Here is a 21433-nt window from a genome sequence, read left to right as displayed (position 1 = left end):
GATTGATGCAGAATACTGTTTGTCACTCATCGAGTCCATGCCTCAGAGGCTGAAAGCCGTTATAAAAGCCAAAGGTGGTGCAACTAAATACTAGTGATGTATTTTGAATGGTCTTTTGTTTATGTGTTTTTCATGATTCCATACTTTTTTCCTCAGAATTGAGTGATTCCATATTTATTTCCCTGTGTTTGGTCAATAAAAGTATAATTTACTGACTTCCACAATGTTTTTTCTTCATTTCTTTGAGTGTTCCTGAAAGCCAACAAGTTGCACTTTGGAATGGCCTTATTATTGTATCATGTTTTTGATCTGAGTTTGTTTTACAGCATGAAATGTCTGAATGAGTGCTCATCCAAGACTGGTGATTCCATACTTTTTGCCAGGGGTTGTATGACTTTTTTACAAATTTGACCGACGTCACTTTCATATGTTGTTAAATTAGATACATATTCAATTTTTTTCGAAGCAACCTCAGTCTGAACAATCATGTTGCATTTCATCCAACTATTCGTCACTGAAATAGGGGTATGTGGATTGATCTTGTCTTCTGCGCATACCGGTCACTTCAGTCTGTAGACTGTTCACACTGGAGTCCGATGGCGGTCGCATTTAAATAATAATGTGAACAACCAAACAAAAAAAAAATCTGATCTTAGCAAAAACTAAGAATTAAGCACAAAGACCTGCAGTATGAACATAGCCTTACTCTGTCTGTCTACACTTAAAATCATCTTGGACCTTCAGTCTGCTGGTTTTAAGACTCCCACTCTAAAACTATGGTGTGAACAATAGCCTTAGCAAGTGGGAGCCTGATCTGACAAACAAGGTTCCTGTGCAACAAGGTCTGTACATAATAAGTGAGTTCATTACAACTAAGAGGCTATAAAATCAAGATAGAAGAACACAAAGGCCAAGCAAAGAGTATAACAACAAAACGAGCAGGGAAAGTAAATGACAAAGCTTCCAATAAGAAAAGACAAGCTACTCTGGGTCTGACTTTGATTAAACACAGAACACAAAAATGAGGCTGGTTATTAAAACCATATGTAAGGAGGACCTGGAACAGACGTCCCGAGCCTGGGCAGCAGGTTCTGCTCAGGAATCTCCACAATCTTAGGGCTTGGACCAGCGGCCAATGCACTTGTCTTGCAGAACTTGAGTGATTGTTGGTACTCAGTGATTTGAAGGTAATGGCGTGTGTGATTTGTTGGCCTTGTGGCTCAGTGCTTGTATAAATAAACCAGTCAGATAACACAATTATAGCCGCATTTTAGGACCACAACTCTGTATTTGCCTGATAAGTAAACTACTGGCTGTACTTTCATGCATGTGGTGCACTTGGGATGACTTCAAGACAAATAAAAGATGTTGAGATGCTTGGTTCCTGTGAAGTATCAATTTTGCTCAATTTTAAAAGATTATCTTAATGAGTCAGATTGGATGTATGAAGGGGTCCAGGGGGAAGGGAACATTTCTGAGTGCAGAAATTATGTTAAGCACCTAGAAGTGTCCTTCATGTTGACTAGAGCTGCAACATCAAGTCCAAGTTCCCTTGTGAACTTCCAAGTTTTATGCCAAAGAGAACAGAAAATCTTGATTAGTTGTAGAATTCCACTTTGTATTGTTTTCCCCAGGCAGATATGACTGATATGAGGTATTGCAGACTGCACTGAGCATGACATTTCCATTACACGGCTGTAACCTTCTGGTATGTGGTATGTATTTAACCAAACCTGCAGAAGCTACAGGAGTAGGGGCTGGAACTCTTAAGAAGTCAAGTCTTAACACATACATACCTATTTTGGTACCTGTTTGTCCTTTTATCTCATAATACTGTTTTCCACGTTCCTGGCTTGTACCCTGTGGTTTTGTTTTTGTCTTGTATCTACTACAAGTTCTGTTGCTTTTAGTCCCACTGCTCAGGCAATGAAGGAGAGCTTCATGACAAGTAGATACAAATATTGTATTATCAAAGTAGAAAAAAGATCCTCGTTCAAATGGGAAACATTCACATGGAGCTAATTAAATTGACAAAGCCATTTCATGGGCATTTATGGGCAAATAACCGCTAAAGTCATCATGTACTTAGCTTGTAAAAACTGGTAAGATTATAGAGAGCAAGGTTTTACACGTCTTCATTTTTATAGCTTTATTTGTGTTTTATGTGTGTTGTTTTTCAAGAAGAATGTGGTTGAAGTAATTAGACTTCATTATAGCTTTTTTTATTTAGAAAAATGCCTCATTCCTATTCCTCTTTCTTCTGCACCCATTTAGTTTATTGTCTGCAGCATTCACATTTCAGTGGCTAATTATGGAGCAACAATGCATTCTCAGAGCCTCCCCAGAGTCGACCACCAACCAACAAGAAATTCTTCCCATTGCCATATGAAACCGGGACTCTCTGAGCTCCCATCAGGGCCAGTGGGGTCTTATTATGAATTCAATGGCCTGACCTCAAAGACGTGAACAAATGGAGATATCAGATTGTAGATTGGGCTGTTATTACCATGTAAGATTAGACGTTTAGAAGATCCTGGGAACCAGATTTGAATTTGTGGGGTTCTAAGTTTGCCAAGTTGTAAATGTTTTAATTTCTTATGTTGGTTTCCAAAAGTTTTGGAGGCATAAAATCCAGATGGCACTTCGACATAGCAAAGCAGCAGATGGCACTGAAACATTCAAATGATAATGCAATCAAGGAGAGACAGTGAGAGCTTAACTGTCAGATACGTTTAGGTTGAGACACAAACAAAACCCATAAATTCTTCAAAGCCAGTACACTGGCTGTAGGCTGTGATAACATGTAGAAACTGCCTGTTACAAAGCTGCAATGATTAAACACAGTTGTAAAGCAGTCATTATTTGGTATTAGTGTTTAGCCTTCATCATCGTCATCATCAAATATTTTGAACATAGCACTCTCATATATATTGTGGTTACAGTTTGAATCCTTCATGTTTATTTAATATAATAAATTATATTGATTAAATATATTTAATTAACATGCTGGGCATATGGAGGTGGGCTGACTGACATATCATGCCAGAACCAGGTCAAACAGCAGGAAGTCACATGCTCTGTGAATCCACACAGCATGAATATCCAACCTCGAGTCCCCCTAGTGGACTGGTGCGCTTCCGTATTGTGGAGAGAGTTTGCTGTGTTTCTTACTTGCTGGTGTTTTTGGTATTTGCAGCATTTTTCTTTTGCATTTGTTTTTTATTTTTTGTGTGTGTTTGTGTGTTTTGCAGTTTGCATCATTCATGTGTTTTCAGCGCGTTATGCCGTTTGCTGCACATTTGCACCTGTCGGCCACCGCAAGATTGTGCTACACTCTGCAACAGCCAATCCACGTTACAAGCATGAATTGGTTGTTCCCGCTGATAGTCACTGAGAATTTGAAGCAGCACTGGCCACGCTGACTTCATGCCTAGGCTATGACTGTGATTGTGACAAGGTCATGGAAACAACCTAACGCAGATGTGATACTCATGGCGTTAGCTTTGTGCTAATGTAAAGGGATCTTCTAGTTGTGTGCAGACAGTTTAAGAGAGTCGTGCCAGGACAGGCGTACAGAGTGTGGATACAACACATGGAGAGCATCTTGGGGACATAGAAAAACCTATTTGGCAACTACAAAGAATTCAACAGTGTCGTAAAGGCTTTCAAATTTGCTGCTATGTAGCTACATTCGAATAGGTCATGTGGGTCATGGACAGCATAGTGTGGTTGTCGTCCAGTGTTAAAGGGGCCTTGGGGACCAATAGGCTTTTGAGACTGCTTGATTTAAACTGACATTATTTAATCTCAGACATTGTTATATTATGATAAATTAGATGAACAAAACACCTGGTACTTGGTAATGGATTAGCTCAATAATGTTTAAGTCTGGTAATATACTAATCTGTTGTTTTTGATGATTATAAGATTTAATTGTGAGTTAGCTACCATTAATGTGCTTGGAACATTTCACACACCACATGGTGGTGTAAACCTTATGAAACTTTGGTCTTGTCCATGGGGAGTAGAGGTTTTCTAAGCCTGGCCACAGTCTGGCTCTTCTCCAACCAAGGTCTTTGGTTAGAAACTAAACCAGACACTTTTATTTTAACTCTCATTTCCTGGTGACAATTTGACTATGCACCACTAACCTCAGGAGAGAACGAGAGGAGGTTCAAAAGAGGGAAACTGGTGAAGAGGCATCTGTCTCATTTCAGTTCCCTCTCTCCAGGGTGTCTTCATTTAAAACAGATGGTGGAGAGTCAGAGTTTAACATGTTCATTTTCTAAGAGCAGCTTTTTGAGACCCTGTCTGTCTAAATAATAACAAAGTTGATTTGGATCCTTTAAAGCTTGACCACTAATACTGTTGCTCAATAGTTTAATGATTGCATCAGAAATTACAGCAATAAGGCTGGGGGCAGACATTCTTTAAAGAGGTTTGCTAGAATTAGAGAGAGTGGTATTTATGAGTGCCTTGGAGTTTACAGCTATATGACTTTGTCCTATATGAGAAGAACAGGACTTGATACAAAAACCAGAACACCAAAACCCTTTTCATAAAAGAAAAAGGACCCATTGACATCTGGCTTTTGAGTGTAAAAGAAAAGTCTGGTTTGTAGTTTATCAATGCCAATTTTTAATTGTTCTATGCAGTGGAGAACCATAAATTTCGCAACTAGAACATCAGTGGTGTACTACCTGAATAAAATCACCTCTTAATATCATAATTCGGATGCCTAGAAACCACCAGCATTACACAGAAATGCAGAAACAGGACATTGCATTACAGGCATATTTTATACAAGCATTAGACTTTAATATAACTATTAGCCTAAAGCAGGAAATCCACTTAAAAACATTTCAATCAACAATTAAGTCTCATTTTACTTCACCCACAGCTGCACCACATACATTTAGCAAAAACTTCAAAACAATCTAATAAAGAGTAAATATACAGTCAACCCCAGAAATGTGTTTTGAGTCCTAAAACCTTTTTAGCTGTAACCGTTAAACTTCAGCACAAAAAAGTGGAGCTAGATTAACCAGGATTGACCTGTTGGGCAGAAATGTTGGATCTCCAAAACCACAACTTTTCATGATGTGAAAAAAGTCTTTCTTTTCAGTTCAATAAACAGTGTGGTTACAAGTTCAGAAGCACATTTTGACACTTTTGAATGGTTAGCCATCCATAAAACCACAGGCCAATATGAAGGGTGACCGATAGAGTTTCTATGCAAAAACATGAAATGGATGAAAAATGGAGATACAAGGTTTTTTGCACAACATCAACGATAAGGTTTATCTTTCTAACCTCAAGAAGAGTTTAACTACTTTGTTGTGATACTGATGTGTTTCAGTTCCAGCTCTTAAATCCTTTCCTATTGTTGTGGAGGCTAATGCAAAAAGTCAAGTCTGTCCAGTTAGTTTTCTTGTAAGTCATTGCATTGTTTTATAGGATTTTGTCAGTTGTGTGTTTTTAGCTTAACCTGCATCCTTAGCTGTTTCTTGCTGGTCTTGAGTAACAAGTCATTTATCCTTGTTCACACTGTTTACTACTCATCTCCTTCCTGTTACTGCACTTCTTGACCTCAGGTGAACATTACCTTGTGTGTGTGTGTGTGTGTGTGTGTGTGTGTGTGTGTGTGTGTGTGTGTGTGTAAGTCCATGAGCTCTCAGATAAAAGTAGTTATTTAGACCATACTGTGTTTGTTGGTAACATCTGCTGACAGACTGACAGACTGCAAGATGTGTCTTGCTGACAGCAATGCATTACATTTAAAGTGTTAACAGTGACTAGTAAAAATAGTCAATGGTGAATTAAAATAGAAACTGCTCTGAAAAGCAGGCCTTCCTTTTAAATGTCAGTGTTAATCTTATTCCTACAGCACATTAAAAAACAACAGAAGCTGAACAAAATACGTTTAGTCAAACATAATGTTAAAATATCACAGTAAGAAGCATTTAGAGATGTAAAAAAAGTTAAATCTAAAATAAAATACAGACACATCATAAAAACATCAACTCTATCTGGTCCTCAATCAATGCTCATATCAAAGCCAATGAAAAGAAAGATGGATCATAAGCAGAAATTTAATAGATTCAACACTCTTAGCGGTCTGTTTATGAAAAAGTAGATTATTCTAAAGATTTGGAGCAGTCTTTAAAAAAGCCAGATCATCTTTATATTTTAATCTCCTTCTTGGAAAATCTAAGAGAAGCTGCTTGGTGGACAATGTACTCTTATTGGTGTGTAGATATTGAAACAATCTCATCATGAAAGGGCAGGACCATTTAAAACTTTAAAAATAAGCAGAAATTTTTAAAAATAAATCTGGAAATGGAGCAAAGCCAAAGAAGAGATGCCAGGACTGGAGTTATGTGTTTACATTTTTTTAAAACCTATTAAGAAATCAGCTGTTTCAATCTGGTTTTCAAGTGATTTAGTTGATTTATCTAAACCAACATATGGAGTCTTACAGTAGTCCAAGCGAGAGGTAATAAAAGCATGACTTACTTTTTCCATGTGATTAATGTGAAGATAGAACTTCACCTTAATCATAAGTCTTAATAGAGGGAAAAAATCTTCTTATGACAACTGCAATAATCTGCTTTTTCAAATTTATAGTTATCATAAATGAAATCTAGTTTCCTGACTGTGTCAAAGCAAGGAGCCAAGCGTCTCAACAAAATGTCTGAGAGAATTACATTTTTTAAAGCTGAGAATTTTTCTTATTTTTACTGAGAATAAGAAAGTTCAGTTTAAACCACAATGTATTGTAATTTAAACAGTTCAATAATGGGATCAGTAGGTATGTGCTGTTTAACTGAAGAGGCTTAAATATCATCAGCAAAGCAACAAAAAGGTGTATAAAATCATAAAAGGCAACATATATAGATTAATCCTGGTTCTCTGCATTGCTCTGTTGAATACTTAACCATGTACTGGATTTATTATTTCCTGTTTTTAAAAGTTTATACCTTTCTCTTTTTTCCATAGGTATCAGATTCACACAGGCCTTCAGCATTCCGTCATTCGAGCTACCCAGCCCAACTGCCTCCCCCTGGAAAATGTCACCCTTCCCCAGAAACTCAAAGAAGCAGGCTACTCCACTCACATGGTGGGAAAATGGCACCTGGGTTTCTACAAGCGTGGCTGCCTTCCTACTCAGCGGGGCTTTGACACGTTCTTCGGCTCCCTGCTTGGGAGCGGAGACTATTACAGTCACTACAAATGTGAAGGGCCCGGTATGTGTGGCTATGACTTGTACGAAGGTGAAGAAGCAGCCTGGGAACAGGACCGTGGTTTGTACTCTACTGTGATGTTCACGCAAAAGGCTATCAGTATCTTGGCCAATCACAACCCTCGCAGACAGCCCTTGTTCCTTTACTTGGCCTACCAGGCAGTTCATTCTCCACTGCAAGTTCCTGCCCGATACCTTGAGCGCTACAAAGGTATTCCAAACCTTCAACGACGTAAATATGCTGCTATGGTTTCCTGCCTTGATGAAGCTATATACAACCTCACAAAAGCACTGAAACGCTATGGTTACTATGACAACACAGTTATAGTGTACTCATCTGACAATGGGGGGCAGCCATTTTCTGGTGGAAGTAATTGGCCCTTAAGGGGTAGTAAAGCAACATACTGGGAGGGCGGCATTAGGGCAGTGGGCTTTGTTCACAGTTCCCTGTTGGTGAAAAAAGGGACAAAATGTCGCTCTTTGGTCCACATTACTGACTGGTTCCCTACACTGGTGACCCTGGGGGGAGGCACCTTAGATGAAGACATGAATCTGGATGGTTATGATGTTTGGGATGCGATCAGTGAAGGCCACCCTTCACCTCGCGTAGACATCCTTCATAACATTGACCCAATTTATATTAAAGCCAAGAATGGATCTTGGAAGGGTGGGTATGGCTTATGGAACACAGCCATCCAAGCTGCGCTCCGGGTGGGCCACTGGAAACTACTAACAGGCGTGCCAGGCTACAGTGACTGGGTACCTCCACAGACCTTCTCCAGTCAGCGGCTAACCAATCGCTACCATAACGAACGAATCCGTTGGGACCGGGGTAAGTCCGTTTGGCTGTTTAACATCACAGCGGACCCTTATGAGAGAGTGGACTTATCTCAGCGTTACCCGCATATAGTGAAGAAGATGCTAATGCGGCTTTCACAGTACAACAAGACTGCTGTACCGGTACGCTATCCAGCCAAAGACCTGCGCTCAAACCCACAGTACAACGGTGGGGTGTGGGGACCCTGGTACAAGGATGAGAAGAAGGAACAAGAGGAGAAAGAAAAGTACAATAACTTTTTGACAAACCATTTTGGTCAAAGAAAGTGGAAAAATAAATCAAATAATAGAAAGCTGAAAAGAAAGGCACAACAGTAAATTATCACATTTGTGAAAAAAAAAATTCTTACCTTTACTCAGGGATGAACACTTCTTGTTTCAGGACTTTCCTCTTTTTTTTTACGAAATAATAACTCCAGGTAGCTTTAACTGAACTTCATGTACTGTATAAAAACTGAAGATGGATGCCAGAACGCCTTTGGATCACTTGTTTGAGGAAATAGTTTGGCCATTTTGAATTTGGGTTTTGTGAAAAAACTATAAATAATGAATATTTTTCCCACTGAAGAAAGGTTCTTGAACGATCGCAGTTTGGAGCAACTGAAGTTGCGTTAGACAAAACTGACAAGCTAACAGCTAGTTCAAATGCAGCTGGGTGCAAAATAGATTGTTGTCAGAGTATCCTAATATTTCTGCTAAAATAATTGTGAATTGCTAAATTGATGGTGCTATCAAGGTTTACCAGCAGTCTTGAACTTGTGAATATATTCCGAAAAGATCCATTTCCAACGTATCTTAAAGAAACTCTAATTTTCTAAATTTCATAATGGTTGTGAAAGCTATTATTTAAATCTTTACATTGCTGTCAGGTTCACATTATACATAAAAATTATTTTTAAACTCCTGCTAGATATGACCCCTGGATGCTCTGGAAGTGCTACATTTTATGCTGCTGGTGCTATTCCTGCTTGCAAATACCCAAAGAATTCTATATAATGACAAAATGACAGCAATTCAAAGATTTATATAATAGTGTTTGCATGAACCGCTTTGAAAATTTGGAGATTGGTGTTGTTTTTGATGATAGCAGTCCACTTTGGTCTTCGCTATGTTTGAACTGTTAGCTCCTACCGAAGTTGATCAAAAAATCTTCTACAAGTAGGACATCATTTTTTATAACTTTGAAAATCCACTTTAAAATGGCCAAACTATCACTAAACTCTACTGCCATGCCCAGACAGCTTTGATTTCAGGTTAATGTTTGGGGTTTAAAAATGATTTTTTTTTTTGTCATGCTTGAATTGTTGTCACTTTTAGATCCCTCCTGCAGATTGTTTTATTGCTCAGAGTAGAAAGTAATTCTTCCTTGACAGTTGCCATAAATGTTGGTAACAAGATAAAGTAGGACACGGTTCTGTTACATTATTGATTGCGGTGCTACAGAATCGTGACAACAGATGTAGGATTTATGTGATGTGTGTTTGTGTCTGTTGGTCTTTAGAAGCACAGCCTGTTTGTACTTTAGAATAATAGATTTTGTTCCCCCCTTTTAGATGATATCTGGTCTGGTACCAGGCCAACCTGAATGTAACACAAAAAGCTCAATAAAATCCTTAGACACAAAGCTCTTTGTCTCCTGCTATCTTTTCAACTCCTTTTGGTTTGCAGTTTACTGCAACCAGACTTTTATGTGTTTTCTTTATTCTGCTGAAATAGGTACTTTTGTTTCTGGACACGTTGTAACATTTTTTTTTTTTCCATTTTAGAGGACATTACAAAGCCATTACAAACATTTAATCATGGAAAAAGCACTAATATTGGATCTTTAACGTTCTAGCAATCTTAAAACATATTACAACTGATCATAAAGGCGGAATGGATATGAAGCAAATTTAACTGTTAAACTAGCTGATTGTTTTAGTTTTCTATGGATTTATTTTTTTATGGTTGGTTTTTTTTTTAGTTCAAGCCCAACTGACCAGAAATATGTGCTCCCTAGCCACAAGAAACTCCTCGCCTGCACCAGGTGGAAATCATAGATTTTGTTTTGATTCCATTATTATCATTATTTGCCAAAAAATTACAATACTTTTATTCATCAGCTAAACTTTTACACAAGCGTTTCATAGACAATTTACAGCCACAGAAAATCACTAGGTGGAAGTTTTAATTTCATGCATTGTTGTCTGCAGTTATTATTTGCAAATAAATAGAGTGTGTGTACGTGTGTGTGTGTGTGCGTGCAGCTGAAGGAGAACAGATACCAGATTTCAATCTCAAATACAGAAAACGTATTTCTGGTGGTTGGACCGTAGTTATTTTTGGGGTTGGAGTTTATGTATTTGCGTTGGAGGTTTTCCCCTATAATCTGCAGCTACACCTACTCCGGTGCAGAATTGCACTTGTGGAATGGGAGCAATGTACTAAAAGTAGAAGAGAGAAACAAACTCAAGTTTGTGAATCCCATCAGGTGAGTATCAATACAATACCAAAGTTAGCAATAATAATAGCAATATTTGGCTAGACCCACACACCCCTACTACAGTGACGTATAAGTTAGATGAAATCCAGCATGACTGTTCAGATATGCATTTGATTTAGTACCACATATGAAAGTGACCTGGGTCTGATTTGAATAAATCAGATTCGTCACGTTCAGACTGTCATATAAAATGAATATGGGTCACACGTGGTCCACTTTTGCCAGCAGTGTGAACGCAGCCTAAGTTATGTTAAGCCTATTGTTGCTCTTTCCCCTAAAAAAGCTGGCAAACTCTCCTCATTGAAATCCTGACTGAATCACTCACCTGCCTGGCCCACTTTCTAACATTCCATCGCACCATCCCTTCAGACACGTGGCTGCTCCAACCTCCTCCTTAAGACCTGAAAAGAAAACAAGGACCTGAAAGCTGCTGTACCTTCTAGCATTGGATTGCTCTCAAGATCAGCTAACACATACAGCACGACCTGCCATCATTAATTGTATATATTATAGATAAATGTTTGAGCCTTGTTTTGTGTCTGTTCCTGGGTTCAGAACAGGTCTGTTTAAAGTTAATACTAAGATATAAATATCCACAAAACCCCTCTTCAAAGTATCCCTTTATCAAGCTTGATTGTGCCCATGTGAAGTGAATATATCTCGCAATGTCTGTTTTTAATCCTGGCCATAAAACACATGGATGCCTGCCGACTCTAAGCCATAGCTAAGAGATATAGAATATCAGATTGTAGCTCGATTGCACCGTTTTAAATTTCCCTTCCCACAGGCAATAGGAACACTTAAACCCCCAACTTCTCTGGGAATTCACATTTGCTTTCAGTTACAGGCATTAACATCCCTCTCGTGAAAAAAAAAACAGTAACAGTTTTTTTCTACCTGGGTTTTAAGACAATACATTAACCCATACTCATCCTGCCATTACACATTAAAAACACCCCTTAGAGTTCAGTGGGGAAAAAGAGATAAAAATCAAACACAAATGACAGCAAAGCAAGAAAACTTTAATCAGACTGAAGGAAAATGGTGGGAGTTTGTTTGGTTTTTAGCCATGGCAACATGTGATTATTTTGGTGCACAATTGAACTCCAAATTGGCAGAATTTTGTGTAGAATGAGGTAACGTGGACACGCTCACTGCCAAGAACCACATGCAAATTGTAATTCACTTGAGACCTACAGTAAATCTCTCTAATTCAAGTGATGAAAAGCAAAACATATAGTCAGCATCTGTTGTTCAGAAGAATCTGAGTTACCACAGGGTGAGTTAAATGACTTGTGAGCACCACCCCTAATGCATGCAGCTCGGCCCCTTGGAGCATTACTCAACACAGGGCTGTGTCCTCCAGCTCCTTGGCAAAAGTCTGACATTCCATTCAGAGGAGGTAGTATTTTAATTTTTTCCTCCCAAGAGGTTGTACAATATGTGAAACGGCTGATGTCATGTTTGCCAGTGATGTAACAGGTATTCCCGCCTTTGACTCAGCAAAAATGTTCCAAAAATGATAAAGGCAGAGCCATATGTTTCCTGTAATACATAGACAGAACAACCTGCAGGGAAATACCTGCTGTGTTGTTGTAATTCCATGACCGACACCTTGTTAGATTATTTTCATGTTCACAGAAACCCACAAGAAGTTTTAAAGTGTGAGAGAAATGAAGGGAAGCTGTTAGAAGGATGGTCTGTTGGCTCGTCATCCCCTCCAGACGTGGGGATTTCCTGTAATGAGCAATTTCTCCCAAACACAGCTGGAACTTTTCACACTCTTCTGCAGAGGTCCAGCACTCACATTTTGTGTTTCCCCCTGACCACTCCCTTAATATCTTAAAGGAATATTCCATCCACTTTGAAATGTGGTTTTGTGTAAAATTGTGAACAACTAATATCTTACCTGCTGTAGATAGCTCTTTGAATGACTTCAGTTTGAAGAAATAGAGGTTCATTCTGACAGGACTGGTGAGCCAAAGGCTAAGCTAAAAATTGATGTCTTAAAACAACTTCAGTCTTCAAACTTTCAATGCAGTTCAGGAGAATGTTTTTCTTTGCACCTTTACATCACCATCAGTTTTATATTACATGTGTAACAGTGGGTGGTGTGGTAAAGACACAAGAATGCAGGCAGCTGGTACAGTCAGTGGTGGTTCTAGGGGGTGGCATGGAGTGGCAGCTGCCACTGTAAAAAAAAAATCTTGCCACCTTATTTCTAGGCTAGTTAAATTATAATTTTGTACATTTTGTTCAATGCTGAAAGTCAGTAACATTTCACAGATCTTCAGTCTCTATCCTAACTCATCAGTTTAGAGTTCAAAATACAAAAATTTAAGCACATCCACCAGTGATCTGATCTTTTTCACAAATAAAAAATAATAAATAAAACACTACAATTACCCAAATTAAAAACACGTATATCTTTTAGATGTGAATTTTTTGACGTCCTTGCCTGATCAGTGGCTGATCCACCTCCTGATATTAAAAAATATTTTAAAGCTCTTCTAACCTGCACTGTGTTTGCAAAGACTTTCATTGCTCAGTGTGACCACCGTGTGTTGGCGAGTTTGTGACAAACTCGTTAAAGCTTGAATTCATTTGGCCAGAAGATGTTGCTGTGGTGGGGCATTCCACAAGATCTAATCTGTTTCTCGAACGGTTGTTCCAAATGATTCAGTCACTCAAACCTTCCATTTCTGCCATCACTACTGGAACCTTGTGCCCCACCTTGCTACTCCCAAGAAAAAAAATCTCTGGATTCACCACTGGGTACAGTATCAGGCAGGCAGATATAGTTGCTGTACCTGCTGGAATAAAATAGGAATCGAAATATGTTCTAAAAAGACCATTTTTTGTGTGTCCGAGGGACAGAGGTGCAACAAAGATGTAAGGGCCCCTAAGGATTAAGGAGGCATAACGACTTGTGTTGCGACTTGTGACTGAATTGAAAGTTGTTTTCAGAGGTGACTGCTCAGATTTGCCAAAATGGCTAGCCAGACTTGTCATTTTTAGATTATCTTAACCCAAAACAAGACATTTCTGTCATTGTCAGTTCCACATTATGTGGTCAGCAGAAATCTTGTAACATTCCTGCAACAACTTGTGCTTACAAATAACCTCTGATATCTCTGTAGATACTTGTGTAACCTGAACCTGACAGCACTGTAAAGGTTTATAAAATAGTGTTCACATGAAAAGCTTTGTAACTTTGAACAGTGAAGTCATTTTAATCTTGTTCGAACACTGGCCTGTTTTTATTTTGTCCTCTTCCCTTGGAGCTGCTCAGTGTGAGGATTCCAGTGAAATGTTTCTATGGCTTCTCCACTAACCATTCATCGCAGCTCCTGATTGGCAGGCAGAGCTTAATTGCCCACAGCTGTCTTTGATGACAGCTGATCACCCGGTGCATATAAGGCTGATCCAAACCAGAACGCTTCACTGGAAATTTGTTTTCCTCATGGTATCAACTCAAAGCCTCAGAGAAACCTTTCCCAAAAGAAAATTTTTTTGAACTTGCCGTGTCCTCCTCATAGTCATCCTCCTCCTGTGTGGCTGGTCCACAAGTTTTTCATCGACTCAAACCTGCAATAACAAACTCGGGTTTAAGCTGGCTCAGCCTCACCATCCTGCGTCCAACCTGCCACTCTCCTGTCATTGTTTACCCCATCTGGAATCTTCAATTCAACCTGGCGTGGAATCCTCCCCCCTTTCTTGGAGCTGCAAAACACAATCCTCTAAGACACCTGATCATTTGTCACATTTATTTTCAAGCCTGGAGTTACTTCACTCACCTGGTCTCCTCCTCCACAGCCCTGCTGACCCAATCTTGGTGGAAAAATAAACTACTTTTTTACTTGAGTCCTCAAATCTGTTTCTCTGCACTAGATTCTGAGCTAAAAGTATTATTCAAAATGACATTCAGATTTTTTCCTGGCCTTTCCACAGCTGCCAGTAAGCTTGAAATGCTCTTCTCACACTTGCATCATTTCTTGTTTCACTTCCCACAACTCTCCTCCTCTTACAACTGATTACCCTTTGGAGTCAAAGTAACTTAAGATGGTTGCCACAGCTAAACAAACTTGGCAAAACATAAAAATGGTTATACCTCATTAACTTATTGTTTTAGCTAAGAGTCATCCTCCATTACATATTTTGAGGGCTAACTGAGTGTGCAAGATATTTTTTTTTAATCTTTGCCATTACCTGTTGGAGCCCAATCTATCAGCAAATATCTCATGAACCATAAACCATTTTATTGAAACTTTCAAGACATAATTACTGGATGTGCCTCTACAAATTAACTTTTGGAGCAAACTCAACTCGAGATGGCCACCACAGCCAATTGACCTTAGAAAACACAAAACCGGCCATAATTCAGTCGATTTTGCAAATATCGTGCTAAACATTGTGGTAGTAGCTGACAGTCATCCCCAACTCATACTCCAAGTGCTACTCATTGTATGAAATCTTTGCTTAAAAACTTTAGCATAAACTTTTGAAGTCAGCCCTGTTTGTCTGTTAGCAAAACTTCTCATGAACCACTGCATGGATTGTAATGAAACTTTTAAATAATTGGATGTACATTTACAGCTACTTAATTACCTAAGCAAGAAAACATTCATCTGTCTATTTGTCTGAAGATCACTAACTCCTGCTCCGCTCCTTCCACACACATTCATTCCTGATTTCCAGTCATTTTCAAAATAAAACTGTCTACCTGTTGTCCATTGGATATTTTTAACTCAGTTCCACAAAGCTTGGGTATTTAACAATGTAAACTAGGACATATGGAGACTGTTAGACAGGTTAGGTAGTAGGAGTTGTGTGTTGTGCTCTTTGGTTTAACTTTTAAAGTGGAATTTGAAAGAGCTACAAACATTCAGAAGGAGCTCCAGGAGCCAAGACTCGTAAAACAGGTCAGCCTACTTTGTGCTGCACGTTAAAAGAAGAGCACATCATGGTTGACAACAGAGACAATTAGGTAGCTTCTATTTCAGCAATGTTAATGCAGTTTTAATAGTTCCAGAACTGAAAGAGCACAGTGTTATATATGGACCAATCAAATGCTTTTATATCACTCAAGACTCCATAGTGAGCCAAGAAAGCTCACACACTGAAGCAGAAACTAATAAAAAAGACCAGTACAAATGCATAATACAGCATGGTACATACCAGATACATCCACACTTAATACTGCTGGGTTGTTTTGAAGTGTTCAATAGCTGGGTAAAAGCTGTTGAGTCATTGGTTAGGTTGGTTTGACCAAATATTGGGTCAAAAAGTTTGAGATGTGTTGTGGAAGCTGTGAGCTGTGTCATTCTTCACAGTCCGCCATTTTAAGCTAGAAGTTGACTGAATCAGACCAGACTGGACCTCTGTTTTAGGATGTAATAAGTAATGATAAGATGGTAAAAACAACGATTTCTTGTACCTGGATGGCTTTGTTAATATCTTTAGTTTGCACTAACCAATACATTTGCATTCTTAAAATGCCATTTGTTGGTGCTAGCTAGCTGATGCTAATAGCGCCAGCTAGCTAGCATCTACCTAATTTGTAATTATTGAAAAACTGGTATTTTAAGTTGTTTTTTCAACTCAATTAATTAGTACCTCTAATTGAACAAATTAGTCATTTTAACCCATTTTTTCAGTATAAAGCTTAATCCGATATGCTGGGTCAAACTGATAACCCAACCCTGCTAAGATAAAACTGCCGAGGGTTGGCTTGCAGAAATTTGACCCAGCGCTGGATTGATTTTAGCCCACCTGTTTTGTGTGTATCTAATGCAAACCGGGTACATACTGTGTAAGTACTTGTTACATAATGGATACACAAGTGCTTCTTACCAAGTACATACCTAATACCTACAGGGATCCAGTCATATTATGAAGTGAGTTGTTACCCTGTAGGATATGTATCTTACCAGATACATACCTGGCACTTATTGGGTCTGGTACATACCAGATACCTGGTGCATATCAAGGGCGGCAGTGGCTCAGGAGGTAGGGGTTTGTCCTGTAACCAGAGGTTTGCCAGTTTGAGCCCTTGCTCTGTCTATCTCAGCCGTTGTGTCCTTGCCTACTTCACCTGCCTTGCCTGCTGGTGGTAGGGCTTGGTGGCACCGGTGTGATGGCAGCCTCACTTCTGTCAGTCTGCCCCAAACATTGATGGCTTACCACCATCAATGTGTGGGTGATTGACTGAATGTACTATAAAGCCCTTTGGGGTCCTTGGATTAGATAAAGCACTATACTAGTGCAAGCCATTTACTTACCCAGTGAGTTGCATACTCTTTAAGTCCCATACTGTATTATGTATTGCTACCAAAAGTCACTGACCTAAAATGGTAGGTGAGGACCAGAACTGTGTCCAAAAGCACCAACAAGAAGTTCTCAGTGTTTGTCAGCTTTAGTGTTTGTGTTCTCTAAGAAACTTTTCTAAAAAGATCCATGATCCTATTTTGATTCAGGGCTTTAACTATGGAGGGGAGATGCAGAATAAAACAGAAACATTGTTTTATTGTTTTAAAAACATTGATTTACCTTATCATGTTACTTTAAACTGAATGGTCAATGTATTTTCCACTGACGGCAATGATTTATATAAATTTATTTGCCATCTGAGGGGGAAGCAAAGTAAGTTGTACCTACAAACCCTCCCTCATCCTCTACTCAGAATATCCTTAAGCCGCATGTGTTGATCCACAATCAGTAACAATTATTAAAAATAAATGCCTGCCTAAAATAAAACAGATCGAATTCCAGATAAAGTCATAGGGACAGAAAACACGTAGATGAGAAACAACTCTGGTTTGTTTTTTCTTTTTTTTTTAACCGTTTGACCACTGATATAATCTGGAGTTTATCTGGTCCTCATTACTGAAGAACAAACAATCACATCGTTGTTTCATTATTGTTTTTACAGTCAGCGTGAGGGCAGAAACATGAGCTCATTCACCACATGCAGAGTGGACTGTGTTGTAGCCAGAGTTTAAACTCACTCTTCTGCTGTTGCACTTTGATTTCATGTGTTGTCGTTATGCTTCAAGAGCGTTTAAAATATGCTTTCATTGTCCACAGTTGGCATTTAGAACAATCAGAAATGGTTTTATTTTACTTTTTTGTACTGTTTTACTGTTTAAAATGTACTTAAGTTTATATGTTGCATAATAATTGTTAATTAACTCTTAGCTGTTGTGGCCTGCAGCTCCATCTGTCGCTTGCTATGTGTGTGTGTTTGATTTTGGGTCTGTCTGTTAGCAAAATATCTCCTGAACTACTGGATGAATTTTAATGAAACTCTCAGAACATAATTATTGAATGTACATCTATGACTGGGTAACTTTTGGAGTCAACTCAGATCAAGATGGTTAGCCAACACCCAAATGTCTACAACTCAGTCAGTATTATAGATGATAAGCTAATATTTGGAGTGGTAGCAGCTGGAAGTCATTCACAACACATACTCTGAGTGCTAATAGATCTCACAAGGTCTCACAATATTTCATGAGATCATTCAAAGTGTCTACAACTCGATCATTTCTCATTTTGAGATGATCTTAGTCCAAAACTCGGCAGACTAATTAATTTGTCTGTGTTTGACCTTTGATGAACTGATGTTCTGTCTACAGACACCAGTTTAAAATGTTCCCTTTATTAACTACAATGCTTTAGTTGTAAGTGTGAGACGATCAGATGGACACAGGTGGGGAGGAATCTACTGACTGAATACAGGTGTGGCAGAATATAAAGGCTTTGGAAAACTAGTAAAAACAGTAGCCAAAAGCTAAATTCAGAAAATCAGTACCTAAATACTATAGTCAGCAAAACACTAGATAAAAATCAAATTTAGAAAAATGGTTGGTAAAACCTAAAATTAACAAAAACAGAAGCAAAATGCTAAGACTGGAAAACCCTAGCTAAAAGCTAAAACCAGCCAAATAGGAGCTGAATGGTAAAACCAGTAAAATTGTAAGCTAAAAGCTACAATTAACAAATTAGTAGCTAAATCTAAACATAGCAAAACAGTACCTAAAAGCCAAAATCAATAGCTAAAAGCTGAAATTGGCAAAAAGCTAAGAATTAAGCATGAATGCGAAAGTAGATTTCGAAGAGAAAAGAAAAGAGGGAAGAATATGAACAACTTTCCATTCATTTCAATGAGGAAAAAAATATCTAAAAAAGTAAAATATTTCAAAACATATAAAAGTTACAAAAACCTAAAGTCATAGCTGTAATATCCTGAACAAGCTGAAAGTTTTGTTATGTGAATGGTTAAAATAACTGAAAGTATTTTGAAGTAGTTACAGTCTGAACAAAGGTACAGAAGACTTTTAAACAGGGAAACAATAGAGTGAATGCTGACTCGGCATTTACATGCTGAACTATGATAAAGAAAGAGAGAAAGAGACAGATGAGCTGGACTGGCAGCCCTCCAAAGATCTCAGGAGAAGCTGCAGAGAGGTCAGGGAGGATAAGGGAAGAGAAACAGCCTCCTCTTCATTTCTCTCTTGTGACAACAAGTCGGATCGCTCAGCTGTTCTGGACTGGCAGAGACCCAGTCCTTCACAGGCCTCATCATTTTTAATCATTGCCAGTAAAGAGAGAGAGGAAAAAAATACAGGAATTATTTCAGTAAAAAGGCTTATAAACAAACCCCCCCCCNCACTGCCTCTTACCAGAAGGAAAATACCAGGCGATAGGAGGTTCTGCAGTTACATAATGTCCTGACTTCAGCTCTGGATCTCATTCAGGTTTTTATATCCTGCTGAAGTAACAAGGAAGGTGTGTTAATGTCTCCTGGAAAGTTGTTTCTGTGTTTATATCCAGCAGAGAACTTTAAACTGTGTCCTCACCTACAAACCTACACCATCTGTTGATCAGTTGAATTTAAGGCTAAAGTATGAAATGGGTTCTGGAAAAACATCAATCTCCATCAGACAATGAGACCTGAAACATTCTCATTAGCACACAATACTAACTCACTGGAGAGTTTCTTGCAAGATTGTTGTTGCCCACAAGAGAATACCATTGGAAGTTTGTGTCTCAACCTGGGGGGAGGAAAATAGTGTAAATACTCTGATTAACTAGCACAATGTGCATTAAAATGGAAATAAATCCCATTTTGAACAAGATAGCAACAAAAGAAGTACTGTGAACCACTGTTTTAAAATTACATTTAGAACATTTAAATAAGAGATGTGTAATTTATCTTATCTTCCTGAATTTTCAAATAACATCAGAAAGTTGGATATATATGTTTTCTGAAGTCATTATCTGGCTTGCTTGGTTACTGAAAAGATTATATTGTGTGCAAAAGAAACTCTCTAACGAAACTATCCATGTTCTCGCAAGAATGTTTTTTTGTGTGTGTGCACCAGAACCCTATTTAAAATATGTATTTTTTTCCATTAACATCTCTGGGGCTCCATATGAGTGGTCATCTGCCTGTCATTATGCTGGTGTAAGAAAGTGATCCTGGTAACGTTTTTAATGTGGGAATTTAAAAACAGATCCTGATCCAAAATAACACCATGGTTCTTTACATTAGTACTGGGGGCCAAATTAATACCATTTAGAGGAACTGAAAGACTTTATTCTAAAGATGCTCAGGTCTGAGTTTAAAAGCAGAAAATTAAGAGTCATGCAGGCTTTTAAGTCTTAACAACAGGATTTTATTCATTGCTGTCTAACAGCTTTACCTAATGAAAGCATATATAAAGTAGAGTATTGGTCCAAGCACTGAACCCTGAGGAACTCCATAACTAAATGTGTTTTTGTAACACAGTAATTTTATCAGTGGAAGATCTAGACTAGTTCTGTTAGTGACATCATATAACCTGAATGGATGAGAGAAATATGTAATGCTGAAGTAGATTACGAGATAGCTTAGAGGGTTTATTTAACTCATTTAGATCCGAAGCAGATGGGAAGATGCTTGCTCCTCATCTCATTCGAACATTAAGGGCCTCTTTGGTTCAGCAGGAGCAGACAAATATACCACTAAGGGGAAGTGATATAAGCTGATACTGAGATATGTAACAAAACCATCTTTTTATTGAACTTTCAGGCTGAATTATGTAAGTTGCATATAACATTTGGACTGGGAAATTTAGAAACATTTGAAAAGTTTTCTTTCCAAAGCATATAAATCTGAAAATAGAAAGAAGATGGGTGGTCTCATTCTGCATATGGTTGGGTTCAATAAATCAGAAGCCCACCTGTTTTTTAGGGTTTTTTTAACAATTGGCCTGTGGTTTGATTTAGCTAAAAAAAATAAAGAACTGTTTGACAAGAGTAATTGCATCACTGTGGCCTCCTGGGTCTACAGGTTGACCTTCTCGACATGCCTCCGCCAACACCAGATGGGAAAGTTGGATCATCAGCACATGATTTCTGCAGTTCAAGCCAAGCCTGAAGAAAATCTATGACTGACTAAATTTCTGTCTTCAGATTTCTGATTCTACAGTTTCTCTACTGACAGAGTGATGTAAGGCCACCTGTGCATGTCTTGTCCTTGTGCATTAGATGACTTGTATACATCTCTGAAGAAAGCCTGAAGGGAGTCTGAAGGGAGTCTACGCAGCTACTGCCTAAAAGTCCAACATCCATCAGTTTTCTTATCTAAAACCCAATAACACTAGCAAAATGCTAAGCTAGCAAAATGCTGGCATGTTTATGGATACTTGTTTAAAACCTGGAAAACCTCCAAACCTCCAGGAGGCATCCTAATCAGAGGCCTGAACCACCTCAGCTGACTCTTTCCAATGCAGAGGAGCAGCAGCTCTACGCCAAGCCCTCCCCGGATGACAGAGCTCCTCACCTCATCTCTAAGGTTGAGTCCTGACACAGGGACAGCCCTTAAC

At 38.6% G+C, this 21433-nt stretch overlaps 1 protein-coding gene across 1 annotated transcript in view; it reads left to right on the top strand.

The window, feature by feature from the left end:
- The window catches only part of arsj (arylsulfatase family, member J), a 19496-nt gene extending 9780 nt beyond the window's left edge, over window positions 1-9716 (top strand). Inside the window, exon 2 of the mRNA XM_017430253.3 lies at window positions 7000-9716. Coding sequence (XP_017285742.1) covers window positions 7000-8398 — 1399 coding nt within the window. The 3' untranslated portion in view covers window positions 8399-9716. The remainder of the gene's footprint in view (window positions 1-6999) is intronic.
- Window positions 9717-21433: the final 11717 nt, after the last annotated feature.

This window comes from Kryptolebias marmoratus, linkage group LG7, assembly GCF_001649575.2.
Source record: "Kryptolebias marmoratus isolate JLee-2015 linkage group LG7, ASM164957v2, whole genome shotgun sequence".
In the NCBI taxonomy this organism is placed as follows: Eukaryota; Metazoa; Chordata; class Actinopteri; order Cyprinodontiformes; family Rivulidae; genus Kryptolebias; species Kryptolebias marmoratus.
This window is presented reverse-complemented; position numbering and strand designations above follow the sequence as displayed.